Source organism: Corapipo altera, unplaced genomic scaffold (assembly GCF_003945725.1).
Source record: "Corapipo altera isolate COAL_440 unplaced genomic scaffold, ASM394572v1 52b, whole genome shotgun sequence".
Classification (NCBI taxonomy): domain Eukaryota; kingdom Metazoa; phylum Chordata; class Aves; order Passeriformes; family Pipridae; genus Corapipo; species Corapipo altera.
This window is the reverse complement of record NW_020884922.1, coordinates 2,123,443-2,144,653: the sequence shown is the minus strand read 5'-3', so window position 1 is coordinate 2,144,653 and position 21,211 is coordinate 2,123,443. Positions and strand designations below refer to the sequence as shown.

Here is a 21,211-nt window from a genome sequence, read left to right as displayed (position 1 = left end):
GAACAGATTTCAGGACATCTGTTAGAGGCCAAAATTCTCCTTGGCCTCAGAGGACTCCTCAGCCCACAGTCCTGGCGCAGCTCAGCAGCTCTAAACCGCAGCAATTGTCCAGGCACTCCTGATGGCTCTGAAGCCCACAGAAAAGAGTTCACAGTCACTCCTGGGTAAACACTATTTTACGCTGGTAATCTTGGTAGCTTCTAAGATGACACATGGTCTCTCTTACACATATTTACATATCTTCGTGAAAACAGATGCTCTGTTATCTATTTTTAACTGTAATGTTCTCATAATTGGTTTTATTTTCTCTTTGATCTTTTCCTAAGTATTTACCCTCTTCAGGATTAAGTTCTCCTAATGCCTTGAGTTCTGTGGTTTGAATACCTTACATTCCCAATTTTCCTCTCCTTCTCAGAAGGCTTCTACTAAAACACTGCATTGAAATTTCCATTGCTTTATTCTTGTTGTGCTTATATGCTGTTGCCTGGGAACAGTATTACCCAGGTGTGCTAGTAGTTAGGCAACAAGTTAAACTGAAAATATTGTGTGACTTGATACAAGAAAGCAGGGGTAGCATATGCTTATTTTAAGAGGCTGCCTCTGCATTGATTTATGAGGCACCATTAGCATACGGAAAATTGTATCACTGGGGACTTGCTATAGCAGCAGCAGATTTTTCATGGTTTTTTTTGCTTTGATTTACAGTGTATCCTTTAAGTGATCCACTTGTTATAATGATATTTAATACAATCTGACATGAATATCTAAGTACTCCAAAGATCTACATACTGTAATGAAGGATAGTTTGTACAGAAATATTTCTGAAAGATGTAATACAAATAACCTCGGGAGGGCAGTTATTGCCAGTAATACAGTGATTTCACAGTAGCAGAAACCAATTACATGACACACAAACGAGTTACACCTTCCTTAGTAACTAATGTAAAATGAAAGATTTAAGAGAAACATTGGCCTTGATACATTTCCATTACTGGTGGTCAGGCAGCCCTAGAATTTGAATCTTTGATCCACGTATTAAAAACATCCAAGAATATGTTTAGTCAGGAGTGAAAATTCAGAAGTCAGAAATTGCCATCCAAGCTCAGCATTGAAAGCAAGCGTAGTAATGTCAGCTTGTTTCTCCTGCACTCTACAGGCTGCCTGCTGCTTGTTCCACCCCAAGTCCATGCTGGGGTCTTACCCCTCATTTTCCAGTTAGCAGTGATCCTAAGGGAGGCATGCTGCTCCTCTTTGAAACCTCAAATTGTTGCACTAGAGACAAAATACCTAACTGAGCCTCAGTTGAAGCACATCCAGGAGATGATGCTTTGGTTGCAAGTCCCTGGCTGTTGGTTTCCCTAGCAGCAGTAATCTGCCAAGTGACCACAATATTATCAACCTCAGATTTGAAGACTACTTCTTTTGGTAGTTGTTCTCACTATAAAAGCTCTCCACCAAGTAGTCTGGGATCCAGCATTTGCTGCAGGTGATGATTCTGAAAACAATTAAAGTCCAAGTAACAAAGCTTGGGCCTGTCTTTCTGAAGACAGAATGGTCCTGAAAACCTAGTGCTGTCAAGAATAAAACCAGACCTGACTTATGAGTAGCAGATGACAGAAAGGGCAGAAAGCAAAAAAGCAATCCACTCTACTGCACAGTTCAGGCCCTTCACTGTTTCGAAGTTGACTTTGAATAATTCCATGCATCAAATCATCAAATCAAGGCATCAGTGCATGCACATTAGTTTTATCTTCTCCAGGTGTGTGGAGGGAGGCTGCAGATGCCTCCCTGAAAAAGGCTTTGTCTTAAGTAAGGCCCTACGTGCATGTTATGTTGAGACTTACCCAGGACTAAAACTTGTTCATGTCTTTGACATTCAAGGAAGCAAATGAAGCATTCCTGACTTAATTTCTTACTGATAGTATGTTTACTGGAAATATTCTTCTCTTCTCTCTTAATTAGATTGTGATATGTGATTGTGACTTTTGTCTTGCTCATCAGCAGAAGGGAAAGGCTGAAGTTGCTAAAGTCAATGGGAGATTTGTATTGACCGTGTGTAGTGTGAATTTTCCAGACACTTCACATTGCTGCTCAAATTCTGGTCTGGACTCTCACTGACATTTCTTTATGATACAGACATACCCGTCTTAAGGAAGTTTTGGCAAAGTTCCTGGGTGAAATCTCTATTCATTCCCACCCTTAATCTAAGAAGCAGCCAAGCTGTGGTCATTCTGTTTCTCTTGGGATCAAACTATGTTATTTGGGTCTGAAATGGGGTGAGCATATTTACACACTAGTTAATGGTATCTGAAGTTAAGTATATCTGAAAACTGTTAAGACAGAGAACAGTGAGATTTATATGTCTGATATCCTGGCAACATGGTGATGGATGCTGTTTTGGTTTCTGTTGTGGGAGGACTGAGAGAAATTTGTCTTGCCTTCGGTTAAGTGTATAACTTCAGGTTTCAGAGTTATGTATTCTGTTTATTATTCAGCTGAAACTATATTAAATGTGTGTTTGACAGCTAAGAAATTTTTTTGCTGTCAAAAAAGTGCATACAATTGTTTATTTATTTAATGGTATTGCTGTACCACAGTCTGAAAACAGCTTTTTTTTATTTGCTTGGAGATTGTTTCTGAACTTGAGTTTACTACACTGAGTTACATTGGTCATACCGGGTTCAAGAGGAGAATTGTCTGTGAGTAAAACAGTTTGCAAAGTCTGTAGACTTCTTATTTGTTGGCATTTTCAAGTCCTTGATCCTGTTTATTGTGCTAAATTGATAATGTAGGAATCCCAAACTTCAAGGCTCCTGCCAAACCTAAAATATTTTTTCTTAACATCTTGAGGTATAATTTGGCTCTGGAGTTTTCCCCTTTATCTTCAAAGCATCGAAAATTGGCCCAAATTAGAGAGAATGATACACTTAGTCTTTTGTTAGTGTATTTTACTTGTCCTTAAAAAGCCAAAGCACTTGCCAAATGTGGAGTAAGAAAGACATTTCTTAGTATATTAGATTGGAATGGATTTTTTTTTCCCTTTCCTTTTTTGTACAGGCTCTCATCCACTCCATCTTCACTGAAGAGATTCCTCATTATTGCAATGACCTAGAATATTGGTGGTGCCATAAACCTTTCTTATTATTGTCCCATGAAACACTGAAGGATTTTACAGCACTTGGCTTCTGTGGGAAAGGTTTAAAGTTTGCTATAGAAAATTGAACAGTTTTTTATTGGATTTTTTTTTTGTGGCTTGTAATGTGTGGGAATGGTTAGATTGTGTGTTTTGCTCCAAAGTTCTTTGCATACTGAAGGGAAAATTGATTGTCTGATCCTCTCTCCTGCACTGCAACTCGTAAAATATTTCCTATGAGAAATCAGGTTTTGGGGTTTTTTTTGCATGTTCTATTTGATTTTTTGTCATAAGATTATCACTTGTGGTGGTGATGAGTTAAAAAGGTCAGGAATTACCTCTTCTTTTATTATGCTTATAAAAACATTCTGATTTCTCATTCTAGTTTTCTTAAGTAAGCAAGTGAAATTTGCTTTTCCAGAAAGGTTTTATCTATTCCAAAATGCTTTTATATGTTAGTTTGAGAGACAGAGATGCTCTATTGGGTAGAATTTGGAATTTGTACAGAATCATAGATCACTCAGTCTGGAGGGGGCTTTGGGGAAGTCTGTAATCTGGTTTCTTGCTCAAAGCAGGGTCAGTTCTTTAGTATTGAGACCAGGTTGTTTGGCACGTACTTCAGTTGGTCTTGAAAACTTCCAACAACAGATTCTATAATCTCTCTGGACAGCCTGTTCCAATGCTAATCATGCCACAACTACCTTTTTTCTTATAATCCAGTTCAGACTTCTGCTGTTTTCTATGAATGGTTTCTTGTCCTCCTACTGTGCACCTGCATAAAAATCCTGGCTCCATCTTTCAGTAATCTCCTTAAAAGTACTGTAAGGCTGCTTCTAGGTTTTCCCAGAGCTGTCTCTTCTTCAGGCTAAACAGCCTCTCCTCACAGGGCAAGTGCTCCAGCCTCTGACCATCTCAGTGGTCTTCTGCTGCACTTGAGTATGGGAGCATCCTCCTTGTACTCGGGACCCAAAACTGGATGCAATATTCCAGATGCAGCCTTATAGTGTCAAATTTACTGCCTCCTCTCTGACTGATACAAGACATATGCATGCCTTTTGATGCCCCTGGGGATGTGTAACTACATCTTAGTCCAGTACCCAAAAGTCTGGACTTAGAACCACCTTTTTTAGTCAAGTATGTAGTGTATGAATTCTTAACCTTCCTATCCCTTCAGTGCATGTTCTTCTGCTCCATTAGTATATTTGTCTTATAAATGGTTGGTAGTAAGACTCCCAAAATAGCAATACACTTTAGATTTTAAAAATTGTCACTAGCATCTGTTTCGCTACATTGAAGTTGCTGTAGTTTTCTGTTCCACTAACTAGAATATGTATTGAAAAAACCTAGATCTAGAGTAAGTTACAAAGGATTAAATAAAAGTAGATGCATGCAATAAACTGATATTGTATTTGCTTCAGTTTTAGTTTGAACAGCATGGAACTAAAATAATCTGGTCATGTATAGACCAGATTATAGATAAATATAGATAGATATATATTTATCTATATAGATAAATAATCTATATTATTTATAGATATTAATCTATATAGATAAATAATCTGGTCATGTATAGACCATTTTATAATAGACATATATTATAAAATTTGCCTTTTGTTTGATTTTTTCTGTGAGCAAGAGCATTTCGAATCCTAAGAGACTGAACTACCATGTTTCTTAGTGCACTTTCTTCTGTTTCTTTTTTAAAAAACATGAGAAAACAAATAGGGAAGAATACATTTGGAGGCTATTAAGGTTGCACAGTTAGTCACTTAAAAGTTGGTAGCAGACCAAATTAGGTTTGAAAGTAAACGAAATATACACGTAGCAAACTGGGAGGAGGTCTGAATGTAGAGAAATCTTCTACACATAGAAGGCTTTTTAAAATGCTGTTCAGTACATCTGGAGAAAAAAACAGATGCAGAGTGCGCTGGAGAAAACTAATGCCAAAAGAGGCACAAGGTGTCAGAGAACAAAAATCAATGTGTGATTTCTGCTGAAGTTAGGTAACTGAGCAGACCTGTGCGAGTCAGTGCACGGCTCTGAGCAGTGACGGTCTGATGTCATAGACACTAATCATACACTTAAAGCTCTCACTTGCTTTGTGCTTTGCCAGGCTGAGCCTCCACAGTGAGACATTATGGGATAAGTAGGGAATGTTAAAACCACATGTTGCAGCCACATGGTTCTGGGCATTGCTCTACAAGACGTTGATCAACAAGGGAGCTTCAACCAGAAGCAACAAAATAGCTGACGCTAGCATAATTACTTTGGGTTTATACAGGTGTGAAGAAGAATAAAATTGGTCTGTAATATATTTCTATATTATATGTAACATGTATTCAGCATATGGACTATGTCTATGAATTATGTCTATGTGTGCCTATATGTGCTATATGAAAAAATTCAAGGAAATGAAAAATACAGTGTTTGAAAAAATAAAATAATCTTATTAAGTGCAGAGGAATGACAACTGTACAAACACCAGGTGGGATCCTGTCTGGAGTGAAGCCAAGATGAATTTTGGCTCTAGATGTAGATGTGGCCAATAGTTTCTTGAGTCCTTAAATACAACATGCCTTCTCGTCTTCCAGCTGAGTGTGGAGATGCCTATATGCTCTGATTGTATATAATCTCATATTCAGAACTGTCTTGGGTATCCTCCATTACTTCTGAAAAATCCATCCGTATTTTCCCTCTTCAAGTAAGTGTACTTGAAAGATAGTTTTTTAGGGAAATACCTAATACCAGATCTTTAAAGATGAAAGATGGCTTTGATTTAGTGTGTACATATGCAGTGGGTTTTTGGAGTTGACAAAAGTCAGAATTGCATAGCTGAAGTTGAGTATGGGTCTGTCTCCCATATTATGCAGTATCTGACTGAACTAGTGAGATGTATAATAAAATTTACTGCAGGCCATGGGTTTTGGTAGTTGTTTGACCTACAAGTAACAACATGGTGAAAAGCCTTTCCTACGTATGAAACTCTTCAGATTTATCCTCCTCAAATGCATCTCAGATTTAAAAGATCAGCTTCATTGCTAATATTTTCAGGCCTTGATTGTTGGTGATAACAAATGCGAGAATAACACTGGAAATCTGATCCTGTAGGTAAGTTGTTTCCTGCAGAACAGTTACTAAAGTCACCGTGAATTACATATCATAGATATTCTTGTACTGGATCTATTATTTGCATGTGAAAAAGAATTGCCTGTGATCTAGAATGTTTTAAATTCTTTACAATGAAGCATAACTGAGAGAAAAAGTAGGAATGCTTTGGAAAGCTACATGGCAAAAAGACTGAAGAGCAAATATACAGAAAAAATACTATTCCAGGCCCCAAGAGAAAGAAGCCTCATAATACCAGCTTGTATTCTGTAGGATGCCTCTATATTATAAAAAGTAACTTTCTTAAATGAGAATTCCCTTATTACAATGTCATAAACTTTCCAAACTTCTTTTGTAGACTTTTGCCCAGCCAGTGAAGTTTAACTCAGATGTTGGGGTTTTTGAAGTAGTTAATTATGCCCCACGATGCCTGGAAAGCCAGCTGAAAAAAAATCTACATGATCAGAAACCTCCAAATCCCATTTATGATGTTCTAAGGAAAGCAAAGAATGATGGGCAGCTCTCCAAAATGCACAGTGCTTCTCCAGCCTTCAATATGGATCCAAATTACAACACTATGGTAAGCATCTTATAGCCCCTGAGTTTATATTTAGATCTTACTGTAGAGATACTGGCAGTAATTATTGTTGTGTTTGGCTTGGTAGCTTGGGAAAAAAATGTTAATTTATGTTAGGAAAACATAATGATGGGCCAAATTATGCCCTGTAATGCACGTGTCTAGCAGACAAGTAAATGGAATTACAGATGTACATCCTGTAGCACAGAATTTTGAAGATTCTGTAGGGCAGGATTCAGCTGTGTGGTCTGAATACTTTTTAATATTAAAAGAAAAAATATTATGACAACAGTTACTTTACTAGTGATCCCTGGAATGTGCAAATTGACTGAAACTAATGCAGCTCAGTCTTTCCTTATTAATTAATTTCCTTGTGTGGCTATGAGCTCATCTGTGGTCTGGCAATACATAAGTCTCTCTTCCATTTATTCCCAAAGGATTTACATAGTTAACATCAATTCAAATGGCCAGAAAAAATAATTGTTGGCAACAAGAAAGCTAAATTAATGGAAAGATGGGTTGGATTTTAGAAAAAAAATCTTGTTTCATACTTGCTTAGACAGTATCAATTTTGGTATTTTTACCTGCCTACTTTCAGGGCGTCTCTTCGGCACCAAATTAGGCAAGTTAAAATCAGGAGTCGAAGCACCTGAGAGAACACAAGTTGGTATAATTAGATGTGGGAGTTTACCTTTAAACAGTAGCTTTGGAGGAAATTAAATATTTCACTAGGATACTTGGTTTATTCCTTTTTTGCTTACCTCGTGTGGATGTGACTGACATGACATCATTTCACTCAAGGCCAGTCCAAGGTCTTGCTACATTTTTAGCAGTGGCTGCTCTAAGTTATATCATAGCTGGAAAGCTGAGAGAAGAGCAGGGAGTTGTAACAAACTGCTGCTTTGCCCAGCATAAGCTTAATGATTTTCAGGAAACAGTGTTGAGAGAGGTCAAAAGGCAATGTTGTTTAACAAAATGATACTAATGTGATTTGCAATTGTTTGCATTGAAACTGGACAAATGCTACAAAAGGACAAGGCCCACAGACATCCCTACCATGTGAAATAGTTTTTTTCACAAATGCTTTGCTTGGGAGCACAAAGGCAGAAGAGCTGTTCTCAATTTCTTATTTGCTCTCAGCATTAAACTGAGGAAATGCTGTGAGCTTGTGCAAGTGTTGCTAACATTGCCTCTTGGATAACCTCACATCATTGCCACTGGGCATGGCCTTTCTTGACAAATTCAAAGCCATTTCACTGTTACTTTTATCTTTCATGTGGTTTGGAGCAACAGGGCTTCTGCATTATTTAAGAATCTGTTTCTTCCTCTGGGCTGTTTTCCATAAATGGGGAAGCATTATGGCCTTCTGAGGAGCAGTATGCCTCAGTACCCTTTCTTCTCCGTTGGTGGGAAAGGGTGATATTTGTTCTTATTTTTGACTCCTTACAGTGGCTGATCCAGAAGAAGCCACCCCAGACCAACTACATCAAGTAGTTCAGTCCAAATCCAATAGGATTTGATCTTTCAGGCATCGGGTGATGCTGGCTGGTTTGCTTTGGCTGCCTTCTTCACACTAACCAAAAAGATGGCAGTTGCTTTGAATGTTACATTGCTTACAAAAGGTCACCTTGAGTGGCCATCACTGGCAGGTTACGTATGAAAAGGAGCTATGATTGGAAAGTCCTAGTAGGCCTTTCAGGGTACAGCCTGAATTTAAGCGCATCTTGCCTAAGAAATACATGCAGTGGTATTTTGCTCTGTATTTTACTTCCCTCTCAGACAGTTACAAATTTACAGATAAGCAAAAGTTCTCTGCACGTGTGCTTGCACATTTGCAAATCATTGATATGGAAGTAAGTATCTTCTCATCAGTAGTGAAAATCAGCTTTGTGTAAAATGCATTGAGGAAAAAAACCTGTGGAGTTGGGTAGAATTGATCACAACTATGGAGAGAAACTGGCTGGCATCCCACATATCTTACTTCAGAGAAACCCCAGTTCAGCAAAGCACTTAAGTATGTGTTTAACTTTAATCAAGGGAAGTTAAACACATGCTTAAACTTAAACACGTGCTAAAAGCTTTGCTGGATTGGGTCCTAGCAAGGCCTAAGGCTGACTGGGTAAGGAAGCTAACTAAGGTAACAAACCCCATCAGATTAAATGTAGCATCTTTCTCTGGGGATAGGGAAAGAGCAGAGATTCTTTCCTTCTGATATTACATATAACTTTGTGTACCAGCCATTTACAGACGTATGTTATGAATCATTCAGATAAAAAACTAGGCTGTAAGTCAGTAAATACATAAATATTAAATGCCAAAATAAAGAAACTATCTTCTGTATTTCAAAAAAGCTTGTCAATTGCCAAAAAGAAGCATAGACTATGTGGTTGGGAGTAATTGGTCTCCATCTCTACAAATTACATTGTATGAGCCACTGCCAACATAAGCTTTCCGTATTTTGAAATATTTTCTTCTCTCTAAATGAAACCACCCACTTTCTGAGTAATTCAGATTTTTTTAATCCCCTACAGATATATATGAGGCAGAAATAACCCTTGCCCCTAATGGAATATTAGCTCATAGAAAGAAAATTTAAGCTGTGATCTACATAAACTGATTACTTGATATAGCAAGTAGCATCCATCCTTGCCCACACTTCACCTGTTTTTATGGACAAGGATGATTACTGCATTCTTCAAAATCATTAATCTCACCTTCACTAAAATGAAAAATAAGCCTCAGATAAATAAAAGAGGTCATCGCCTAAGAGTGGAAAAAGTATGCTATTAAAAAAAATTAAAGTGTGCTGTGTGTCATTTCTAAGGGAAACCGATATGGAACACTGTGGCCTATGGTCAGAGATCCTTCTCCCTGTGTAAGTTCCTACACATACATTTTTGGTTAACTGTCTCTGTGTAGCTTGCTGCTCAACACTCCCTTTCACTCCCCAAACCACTCTTTGGAGGCACTTTCCTTTCTGCTTTTATGAGGCACTGAGGCTCAGGCTGCCTGAGCAGAAATCTGTGGTGGCTCCAGGTCCTAAGACACTTAGGTTTCCACTATGAGAATTGCTGTGTGCAGTGCAGTTTTGCAATGATCAAACATAAAAATGCAAGAGGTGGTAACTGATTGGATTTCTATTTGTTTGATTTTGTTTTTAATATCCACAGCTCTGTCATTCTGGGAATATAACTTAATTTAAGGGTTTCTTACTCTTCAAATTCTAGAGGAAAAATGCAATAGTTAGTTATAAAATGTGATAAAGTCAGAAAAATTAGCAATTTCCTATTGTGGAAAATTTATGTACATTTAATTTGCATTTGGAATTGTACAGTAAAAGCACAATTCTTCAGAAATTATTTCTGAAGAAGAAACACTCATGATTTGTTACAGAAGTTGTACTCTAATAGGTGAAATCAGATTTAGACCTTTTTAGCTTTTAATAGGAAAGTAAATTAGCTCAATTGTCCCAGCATGAAGATGATGTTCACTGTATATTTATCTTACCGAGACAATGCTTCTGTTGAAGGGGGATGGAGAGAAGCAGTTACATGGCAAACAAAACAAGAAAATCAGGAGTACTGCAAATTTTGGCATTTCTTTTTTAATAGTGTCTTGATCGAGAACAAGCGATTCAGTGGATTAAGAAAGAAAGGCTTCCAGCATTTCTAGGGAGTGACTGTTACTTTGAATACAGGTATTGCAATCTTTTATGCTCTCTTTCAGTTTTAAATTTGTACATTATCCTCTTCTGTTTAATTAATCTTGATAGTACTCTTAAAAAGTTTTTGCCCTCCTCTCATCCTGTTTATTTTAGCATTTTAGTGATCTGGATAAAATAAATTCAGTGACTTTTTTCACTCGTCATTCTGTGATTTTCCTTGACCATGAATTACATCCTGTACTTCACCATTATGAAGAGAGTAAGAAGGGGACTTACTGATTTCTAAATTGCTGTTCCTCAGAGATATCATGGTAGCAATGCATCTTTTTTTAATCAATATGTAAACCATATAAATAGGAGTTATGAATCCATGAAATCCATTTGGAAAAAGCACTGAGTCCTTTTCATTTCCATTATTAGTTTTGTGTCTTTGGGCCCACTGTCAGAGTTCCTTTAGCAAAGTTCTCTGTGGGATGCCATGGCATAGCTGGATGATTTACTGTTATAAACTGTTATATATTTTTCCAGATGTCCTTTCAGCAGATGTTCAGGAGGTTTCCTGTGCTTTTTGGGAGGATCTACCTCTGTATCCCTTAAGGTTGAGTCTAGATGTTGCTAACTGTAGTGTGTTTCAGGGGCCCAAAAGGAGAGGCAGGCTGGCAGTATGGTTTACAAAACTCCTGTTTGCTGATTATAATGACAGGTTACTTACTGGGGAATAGACTTCTACAGCAAAAATTTCAAAATGTTTTTTATTTTCTATAACCTGATGACTGCATTTAAGTTCAAGGGGAAAAGTGTGCAAAGAACAAGGAAAACATGAGAAAGTTCCATTTTACCTTTAGCAGCAGCTGCTTTGTACATATCTCGGCCTCATGAAACACTAACTTTCGTCTTCTGCTATAGCAAGCTATTTATTTGATCAAGCAGAGTTGCCCAAGAGAATTACATAAAACTAACTTAACACATGTACGTAATTTCAGTTGCCATCAGTGGTTCGAACGCTTTCCTGAATCAGAATCAGGATAAATTTAGATGCTAAAAGGGAAACTTGCATTTAAAGATGAAGACACTCCAACCATAGAATTAAATCCTATTTTATCTCAAGTAGTGAGCACAAATGCAACTGGGTATTCACTTGGTTGTAGGCTCAGGCATAGGCTTCGTCTTTCTATGGTTATGTACTTCTTTCTAACTTAATTAAGTTCTGCCCCAGTTCTTGAGCTCAGAGCATCTTCACTATCATCGTGTGATTCTAAGGTTGCCTTTCCTGAACATCACCAGGTTCACACTAACATGAGGTAGCACTGGAGTGCTGCTCAGTACTGTGAAATCCTCATACAGCAGCCAGATGAACATGAGAGTGCCAGCTGTCTTGGTATTGTCTGAAAGTTCAATTAGTATGATCAATGCTGTGGCATTACTGCTGGAAGAATGTTTGTATCAGGAACTGGAGATGTAGGGTCTGGTGGTAATACAGGGCTTCTGCAATCTGGGAGAGTAGTTTTATTTTAGTGAATAGAATGTTCGAAGACTTCTTGTCAGGGCTTGAGACTGCATAGATACATGAAAAATCATCCTGACTGAAGTCAGTTTTACTGGTAAAGCTTGATAATGCAAACCCTGTAAAGCTGGTGAACTATACATTGGCAGTACTGGTATTTACATATGTAAGAGCAGGTGAAGGCTGAAATAATGAGTTGGACTCAGTGATCCTTGTAAGTCCCTTCCAGATAAGGATATTCTATAATTCTATTACTCTAGGAAAAAAGCAGATATGAAGTTCTCTGTAAAAATTCTATTTTTAGATGGATCATGGTTTTTAATTACCTATTCTATGGAAAAATCAACTGTTTCTCTGATTAAGAGCTAAAATTAACTACTACCTCATCTCAACATTTAATTTCAGACTAGCTAAATTGATATCCCAGGTAGAATGGAGCAAGACTGGCATGAATTTCATTATAGATAGTGACTACTATCCCTGGATAAGGAAGCAAGACCTAAGTTCCCCCCATCCTGAGGAACACGACACTTCACTGACTATGAAGAAGTTCTATGTATCACTTGGCCAGGTAAAATAAACACATTTAGTGTTTATTACACACAGTTGGGTGTAACATCAGGACAGATTGAAAACATTGGGTAAAATTATTGTAACTGAGGTCACAACCTAATGAGATAACTGATTCCTGGGCAACCTGGTCTAGTGGAGTGTTCCCTGCCCATGGCAGGGTGGTTGGAACTAGATGATCTTTAAGATCCCATCCAACCCAAACCATTCTATGATTGTATGATTCTCTGAATAGCTCTTATATTCAAAATTATTTGCAGTATAAAAGGAGGTCCGAGTGTTGTAATACAGCTTAAACAGGAGCTGTGTTACAAGTATGCTCAGCTGCTATCATACAGCTCTCTTCACTGGCAACTATCCTTACAGAAGTCTACACAGACTGCACAAAATCACCATGGACAGTAAGCCCTCTGGTCTCAGAAACAGTGCAATAAATAGAGAAATTTGAATTGTTCTATCACATTTCTTTTCCTAGGCCACGGTTTCTCAGGTGAAAGATTGGTTTACATTAGCAAAAGAAGGTGATTCCACGAGAACTACAGATTCATCTACACACCCTATAACTTCTAGTCAAATTCAAAATATTCAGCATGAAAGAGACAAATCATTAAGTGAAAAAGATAGCCTCCTGGGTAAGTAACAAGTAACCCTATGGTTTGTAACACAACTCTGACTAGGTGGAAAGAAAAGGCATTCCAAGGAATTGTTGCTAATTCCTCTTATTACCTTCTGAGTATGGCATGGTATCTGAGGCTTCAGAACAGCATTTTTTTATTTCTGTAGCTACAACACTAGGTGAAAATTTGATCTAGCAGCCAAGTAATTTTGTGATAGTAGTAGCTTCTTTTCTTACATATTTCTATGTATATATATATATGTTTCAGTTGAGGGCTTTCTGTGTTTGTTTGTTTGTTTTTTCCATTTCGTGTGTGTTTTGAAAGATATCCTTGTCTAGATTCTTTGGGTATTTGATAATGTATAATTTGTGTTGCAGCCATCTTCTTTGGGTATTTATGTTGGGCACTTAAGAGTCTTTTGACTGCCAATTTTTATGAAGCTTATAAAATGTAATCATTTGGATTCCTGTCCATCTTCAAATTTAACTAAAATTGTTAACAGGCTTCAGAGGTTCTGGGAGAATGATATGCATACAGATGCACATATGGACATACACCTGATTGCACAGCCTTGCTTTTGCTTTTTACGCAGTAGCACGATGAACAGAGAAGCCTCAGCTCATATTTTAGGAGCTCTCTCTCTCCCCCATTCTCAGAGGAAAAAAGCAGCCATTCCACTTTGAGACTTGTGCTGCTGGGACCTTGGAGTCCAATGGCTGAATGGAAAATTGGAAGACATGATAACTCCAGAAGTCTGCCTTCTTCCCCAAAGCATGAGGATCACCCCAGAAAATATATTGCTGATGTATGGATTATTAATGAAATTATTCAAGTCACATTTGTTTGGAGCTCATGACTCTACCGCTGTTTTGGGCAGTGCTTTGAATAGAGAGATCACAAATGCACGATTCTGCAGACACAGTCTGCAATTAGAGTTCAATAGCTGAAGGTATTTGCTTGGACAATCCAATCTAAATTCCTTTCTCATTGCTCCAGTTGGATCAGGGTTATCAACTAAGTCTTGAACAACCCCTGAACCACTTCACTTTTTATTGCTCCAGAGCTGTGTATCTCTCCCCTCAATTGCCCCAGGTCTCCATGTTTCCATTTCATAGGCTTGTGTTGAAAAGCTATAATTTTTCTTTGTCAAGTGAAAACATTTGAAATAGTTTGGAAATAAGAAAAGATATTTTAATCACATTGATTTTTATATTAGTATCAACATATTGTTGCATAGACACTAAAGAAATTTGGTATGTGCAGAGGAGGGGATCTCTATGCCATGTTCCTGATCCAAGTGACTGTCTGTGACAGTGACCAGCACTGGTTAGATGTGGCTTATTTTTGGAAGAAATTGAAAGGAACGTCTAACTGCCATTGCCATTTATTGACTAGACCACCATAGAAGGTTACACAGACTGATAACATTACAAATGTGAATTTAGTGGATCTGAGAGGTTTAGCCCTTTTCTTTCACAGCCCCATGTGGTGCACGTGCTCAGAAGCTGTAGCAGTCTCCTCACTGACAGTGTTTTGCCTTAGTGATACAATGGAGCGTGAAAGTCTACAGCTTAGCTTTAGTGACATACAGAAGATGCAGATTATTCTGTAGTTTAAATGCTGTATTGATAGATGATATGAAGTTATTGTAGAGTCTCAATTTAATTATGACTTTGGGGTTTTTTTTTCACTTTCACTTAGATTCTGCTGCTGTTTAGGATATCTGTACTTATTCCGCTCAATTTTACAGAACTGACTTGTACAGTGAGAGCAGCATTAACCTAGCTAAGCAGTGGGTACAGTCAAGGTCATCTTTGCTAACATCCTTCAGAAAAAATCAATTTTCTAACAGTCTGGCAGAAGCAGAAAAGATATTTAAGCAAGTTAAAGCAGTAAGTTTCTTTTTTAGTGACCAGGATGGCATGGCGTGCTTAATGGCACAGGGTTGAGGAAGGGTTGGGTAAAAGGAATTAAGTAGAGGAGTGTAGACCAAAAAACCAGGACTGGTCACTGTTCTGAACTTCTTAGTTATAAAACATCTCTAAATGAAAAGAAGCCATTTTTGGGTGGCAGACTGGACTGTAAGATTGTTAAATGTTTCCAGAGCCCTAGACACAGTTATTTGTTTGGTCATCCTTCTATGTCAAGATTTTACCCTACTGACAGAGATGTTTGATTTGCAGTAACCACAGAATACTCTGAGTTGGAAGGGACCCACAAGGATTATTGAGTCCAACCCTTATGTGAATGGCCAGTATGAGGATTGAACCCACAACCTTGGTGTTATTAGCACCAGGGTCTAACCAACTGAGCTAGTCTCAGGATCAACATAAGCAGATAAAGAATCATCATTTATTAGCTTCCTCAGGCCTAAAATACCCCTATTCTGCTATATACTGTGGCTTTGATCAAACTATGACCAAATGCTTGGGAAGGAATCAGGCTTTGCAGTACATCAATGTGGTTAACTGTTGTTGAGGAGCTGGGATGTTTAGCTGAGCAAACAAGAGAACTAACTCAGCTGCTCTGCTGGAATTCAACAGGGAACGAGTTTCTGAGTCATGGGGCTGAGTTTCTAGGCAGATAGCAATGGGAGAAGCACCTCTGCTATTCCCTCCTCTGTAAAATGACATAATGTGATTGTTCTGCAGCAGGAAAATATAAATATGTTGCATTTTTTAACTTGGCGATGTTGATATGCAAGAGAATAGTCCTGAATCAAAAGGGTGTTCAATGACCTTTTCTGATTTAATGCAGAAGCAGATTCCCTGTCTAAGGAATGCCAGCAACAGAGTTTCCTTTCCCCTTCGAGGACTGCATCCACAACAGCTGACGCTGATAACGAGAGATCCAGCAAGGCTGAGGAGGGCTCTTCTGTGGCCATTTCTGAACCTCCTTCCCACACGCAGTTTAGAGTTTATCTAGACCCAAAATGGGACAGTGCAGCAAAAGAAGAAAATGAACAGGAAAGCACAACTTTTCAGACACCAGAAAAATTGATGCCAGCTTCTACTCAAATTGTAATGAAGGAACCCATTTCAGAACTGACTCACCAGCCAGCTGCTGACATTGTTGCCTGTAGTACTGCAGAGTCACTCTTTAAACAAAGTTCTTCTCCACTTACTGCCTTGGACTCCAAGAGAGATGTAAGAAAACGAGATCCCGAAGAAGTAAGCTTATGTTCAAGTTCTGAAAGTGGTGGGCCAGACAGCAGGGCTGCCTGGTGTCTTAGTCATGGGACTTATGACACTGGCAACAGACATGAATTTGAAAGATTCAAGAAGTTCATTAAAGGAACACTTGGAGAAAGGTACTGGTGGCTCTGGATGGATATTGAAAGACTAAAGGCTGTTAAGAACACTACGAGACAGCAAAGGTATTTCTCATTATTTAACAGTTATCCCTATTGCTTTAACACTTGTAACCCAGCTAGATTAATGCAAGTTTTGAGATTTCAGAGTAAATTGTAATGTTTGAATAGAATAGACACAATTAAAGTAATCATGAGTGTCCTGACAAGGTATGTCTGGAATGACTCTGCTGAAGCTGATAAAACTCTTTTTGCAGAGTCAGGTTTGCAAAGCTTGCAGGAAGTCAGAATCGCCATATTATTAAGGCTGTTTCAGACAGAGATTTGGAAAACAGATGGCAACAGAAAAAAAAAGAATAAGAGAAATTGAATTCACAAGTAGGGCATTCAGTATGACAAAGTGCTTTAATGAAAGGCTCTGCTGGATTCAGATTGTCTGTTCTAAGGCACTGTACATTTTATTTTATACACAACCTGTCTCTAATTTGCAGAAAAATTGTTTTGGCTTCTGCCACTTGCAATTAAAAACACGTTGCATGACAGCACTTTAATCAGTAGGATGAACTGCACTCAGTTCTGTACAGCATCTGATACATGCTTATGTGACTATTTTTGTTGACTGCAGGCATCTCAGTAAGATGAAAAAACTGTACCTGCTGAGCAGTGGAGACTATTTCCTCAGTTCAGAAGTATTACTCAGGCTTGATCTACTGCATGGAGATCAGTGGAATATACGGCATTTAAGACAGATTCAGCCTGAAGTAGTGAAACCTCTACTTCTTTATTGGTATGAATAAATGGACAGGAATTAAAATTTTATTGTTTAACTAATTTCCATTTTCTTTGAGAAGCCTATTAAGTTTATTTCATCTCACTTATCCCATTGCAATTATTGGAAGCAATGTCATTGTAAGTACTAACATGTGAATTTTCAGTTGAGCCTAAACTACACTGCAATCTGCTGGAACGCCGTGTAGATCTGCCTTACTGAGCCCTTTGTATTTTTCTGCTGGAGCATCTGCACTGCTCTGTGTGTCTCAACTAAACTTTAATCTCTAGGGAAACCCCTCCAGGCACAGAAGGTTAATTCTGTCCTAATCTATTCCCCTTACTGCTCTTCTCAAATTTCTGAGGATGCTCTGTATATACGTCTGTGTGGAATTTGACACTGAGACTTTAGTGTTCAATGTCTGTCATAAAAAATGCCTTTTACATAGTTACAAGTTAAGTGAGGATATAAAATCTAACCTATTTCCAAAACATAGGCTAAATTTTTGAAGATGTTCTCTCCTCCCTGAGGGGGATCAACAAATTGCAGGCATAAACTAATACCTGCAATTAAGAACTTTGCTGTGGAGCCTCATATGGCTTGCAGTGACTCTGAGATTAGCTCAGTTGGTTGGAGCATGGTGGTAGTAACAGCAAGGTTGTGGGTTTGATCTCTCTATGGACTATTCACTTAAGATCCCTCTATGGACTATTCACTCAATCTTTGTGAGTCCCTTCCAACTCAGAATATTCTGTAATTCTGTGGTCTCTGTGCTGTGGCCTACAATCCTATTCTTTGCTGTAGGATGGATGAGGCATATCCTACTGCAGACTCATAGAAAGGCAACTATGTCATGCTGCATATATATTTATGTATATTTTGCTTTTAAATTTGGAAGCGTGCAGTGTCTAAACATATCTTTAACACTAACTGATTTTTAATTCTAGGTGCATGTAGCACCGTATCTTGATACAGTACATGACATCATTGGAAAAAAAAACCAAAAAAGAAGCCAAATAGCCCAGTGTTTCATGGTTTTGGAAAGTTCTACTTATTAGCATTTTTCTCCCTAGGGGCCCCAGATTTTGTGTCACTCATTCAACAGCAATAGAGGCTGCCAGTGCAAAACTGAAGTTCTGGCACACATGTCAAGAGAGACCGAGGGTGGACATTGATCCTTTCCCACAAATAGTGTCATTGTTACCGTTGACCCAAAAGTCTTGCATACCTGGGATACAACCTTCCCTTCTTCGGGTAAGTAGGATCACAACATTGAAAACCAAAGCTTTATCCATTAAAAATAATGACAAAACTCCTTAAATTCAATGGAAGAAGAATATGGTACTTGGTTGTTAGGAAGTCAAGATTTAGCAAGCTGGTATATTGGAGATTATTACATATAAAAATGCAATAACATTTTAGTATATGTTATGTAACAAATTCCCATACATGGAGTCACATTATCTTCTCAGTTACATCCTGGCTATTTCATAAGTCCTTTGGATAGATATTTTAGCTGAAAATTCTCAGAATTGAAAAATTAAGTATCTAGCAGTGCAGATTCTGCCCTTGAACCAGCCTTATCTTAATCCAGAGTAATTTGTACAACTTCACTGCAGTTACCCTGAATCCATCCTTCATGTCTGTGAAGAGGGCAGAATTCTGCTCATTTTCTATCACGACAGCCCTTCAATGAACTACATGTGGTTTTTGCTTTCTGCAGAGGGTTATGAGCCATACAACACAGAGCTTTTCACAGTGTGTAGCTTGCAGGTGGCCAGTTTAGTTTTGACTGTTTTCTTCCTTGAAAACCTGAATGTGAGAGGTAACTGCAATGAAGGTTTTCAGCAACACAGTGTTAAGCCTTGGGACACAAGGTACTTGGAAAATGGGAATTGAAACTGTGGTTCCAGTATCAGGAACTGAATGGGCTATTCCATAGATCTGTTAACACACACACCTCTCTTACTTTGAGTTGGATAGTTTTAGGCTGCAGTTATTTCCTTTGAAATCTAATTCATGGAGATAATGGAGGAAAACAGTGTGACAGATTACCTGTTCAGAAGAAACTGGGTTCAGGAGCTAGATTCCTGTTGCTCACAACAAGAATGGGAGCAAGAAGCACCAGTGTCTTACAGTGACCAGTTCCAGCTTTGCAAGGTGGTCCTAAGACCCAGGACTAGCTGTAGGTCAGGCAGACAGGATCCTAACTCTGCAGGTTTTCCATCCCCTGTTGAATTCAGCACTTGCCAAAAAATATGAACTGACACCATGAACCTCACAGAATCAGCAGATGGCTCATTTCTTGCTCCTATTTTTTTTTTCTTTAAAAAATTTTGACTTTTGGATCTTGCAGTTACTCTGTGCTTGCAAGAGCTTAGAAAGAGCAGCAACTCAGGGTGAATTTCTGAGGGCACTCTGAATGCACCTGGCATCTCCAAGAAGTCATGATTTTGTTCAAAATAATCAGTGATGCTGTGGCAGAATGCCCCCTTTCTCTCCAAGTCTGAGTGATTGTTTCTATTTTACAGTGAGCTAACATAAGATAATCTTTGTAAACTTTCACAAAACATGTTCACATGCCCCTTACCTGACATCCTCTGTAATTTTATATTAAGTCCATGTAACATATTTCTACCTGTTAAAAATGTAATTTTTAAGCTATAGTGGTTATTAAGGTATGCTGAGAAATCTTGAGAGATATTCAGAGATTTTTGCAATTTGAAGTTTTATATATTGTGATTGACAAGGAAAAACAGTCCTGAAAACCCTTGAATGTTTTTGAGCAGTTAATGAGAAGACCTTAAGAAAACATAAAGCTGGAAAAATAATCAAAATTGCCTTAGTTTTCTGTAAAGTCTTTTAGAAAAGTAGAACAAACTCACCAACAACTTTATTAAAACTAGCTAAACCAAATTTCTCTTTGAAGAGATCATCAGGATTACCACCTTCCCTGACATCAAGTCAGAGTACCCAGCAGGATGACATTCCTAGCAGTAGAATGTGGTAAGTACAAGTCCCTTGTATATCTTTCTGCACACCATTATACCTCAAATATTTACGAAAGTATTTTAGATCCTACTGTTTTCATGAGTACTTTTCTTTAATACAATAATCTGCTTAGTGAAGCACAGTTATAGTACAGACTGTATGCATGGAGAATTTCTCCCTGGCTGATTATTTTCTCATTCATTTGTGCCACAAACAAAACTAAACCCACAAAAGGGTTTATTTCCCCAAATACAAGTATTTTCTCTTATGTAATAGTTGATATTCTCTACATACATTCATATTCTTTTAACCTGTTTCAAGGACTAGCCTAGCTCTCAAATTCATGCTGTGCCAGTGATTTCCGCAAGGCCACATGAAAAAGTGTTCCTCTACATTTTTTTCCCATTTATTATAAATTTGAACTCCACGTACTTTTTCCTCAGCTATTCACTGTCTAATTCTACCTCTTTTGTGCCCCTTCTTATTTGTTTATTTTATAAGCAGTCCTAGATTTTTCTTCAATATACATTGAAAAATTTTTGTTTGTGATCCAGGTCAAAGTCAGTGAGCACAGACATGATTCATTGCTTAGCTTTGGATGGCACCAAAGATTCAAGGTACCAGGGTTATAGAAAGTACACCTATGCTGAGTTGCTCCGTGTGAGTACTACTTGAAAATATAAGTTGTCTTGAATCATGAGTTAAAACAGTTTATTCTGCAGTATTAAACATGAAGTAGTCAATAATGGGGAGGAATCATTTTGATTATATGGATGTCAGTGCTTTATGCAGAGGTATAATTAGAACATCAGCATTTTCTCTGTGGTAATCTGGAAATCATGGCACACACAGAGGTTTGTTTTCACTAGAAAGTGTTGATCTTCTCCATAGTAACCATGTGTTCAGTAGGCTGTTTTAGAGAACTCTGGGTAAATGCTTCAGTGGAATTGTTGCCTAAGGAAGTATACCAG

General features: G+C 38.0%; 1 protein-coding gene across 6 annotated transcripts in view; it reads left to right on the top strand.

Moving 5' to 3' along the window:
• Nucleotides 1–21,211, top strand: part of RGS22 (regulator of G protein signaling 22) — a 64,206-nt gene that overhangs the window by 7,329 nt on the left and 35,666 nt on the right. For 5 of the 6 annotated variants that reach the window (XM_027657102.1, XM_027657099.1, XM_027657100.1 and 2 more), the window contains exons 4-12: nucleotides 6,597–6,818; nucleotides 10,427–10,512; nucleotides 12,389–12,554; nucleotides 13,029–13,185; nucleotides 15,928–16,546; nucleotides 17,106–17,267; nucleotides 18,323–18,503; nucleotides 20,179–20,255; nucleotides 20,795–20,900. In XM_027657102.1, coding sequence (XP_027512903.1) covers nucleotides 6,597–6,818; nucleotides 10,427–10,512; nucleotides 12,389–12,554; nucleotides 13,029–13,185; nucleotides 15,928–16,546; nucleotides 17,106–17,267; nucleotides 18,323–18,503; nucleotides 20,179–20,255; nucleotides 20,795–20,900 — 1,776 coding nt within the window. The remainder of the gene's footprint in view (nucleotides 1–6,596; nucleotides 6,819–10,426; nucleotides 10,513–12,388; nucleotides 12,555–13,028; nucleotides 13,186–15,927; nucleotides 16,547–17,105; nucleotides 17,268–18,322; nucleotides 18,504–20,178; nucleotides 20,256–20,794; nucleotides 20,901–21,211) is intronic. The other variant, XM_027657103.1, reaches the window with a different exon arrangement.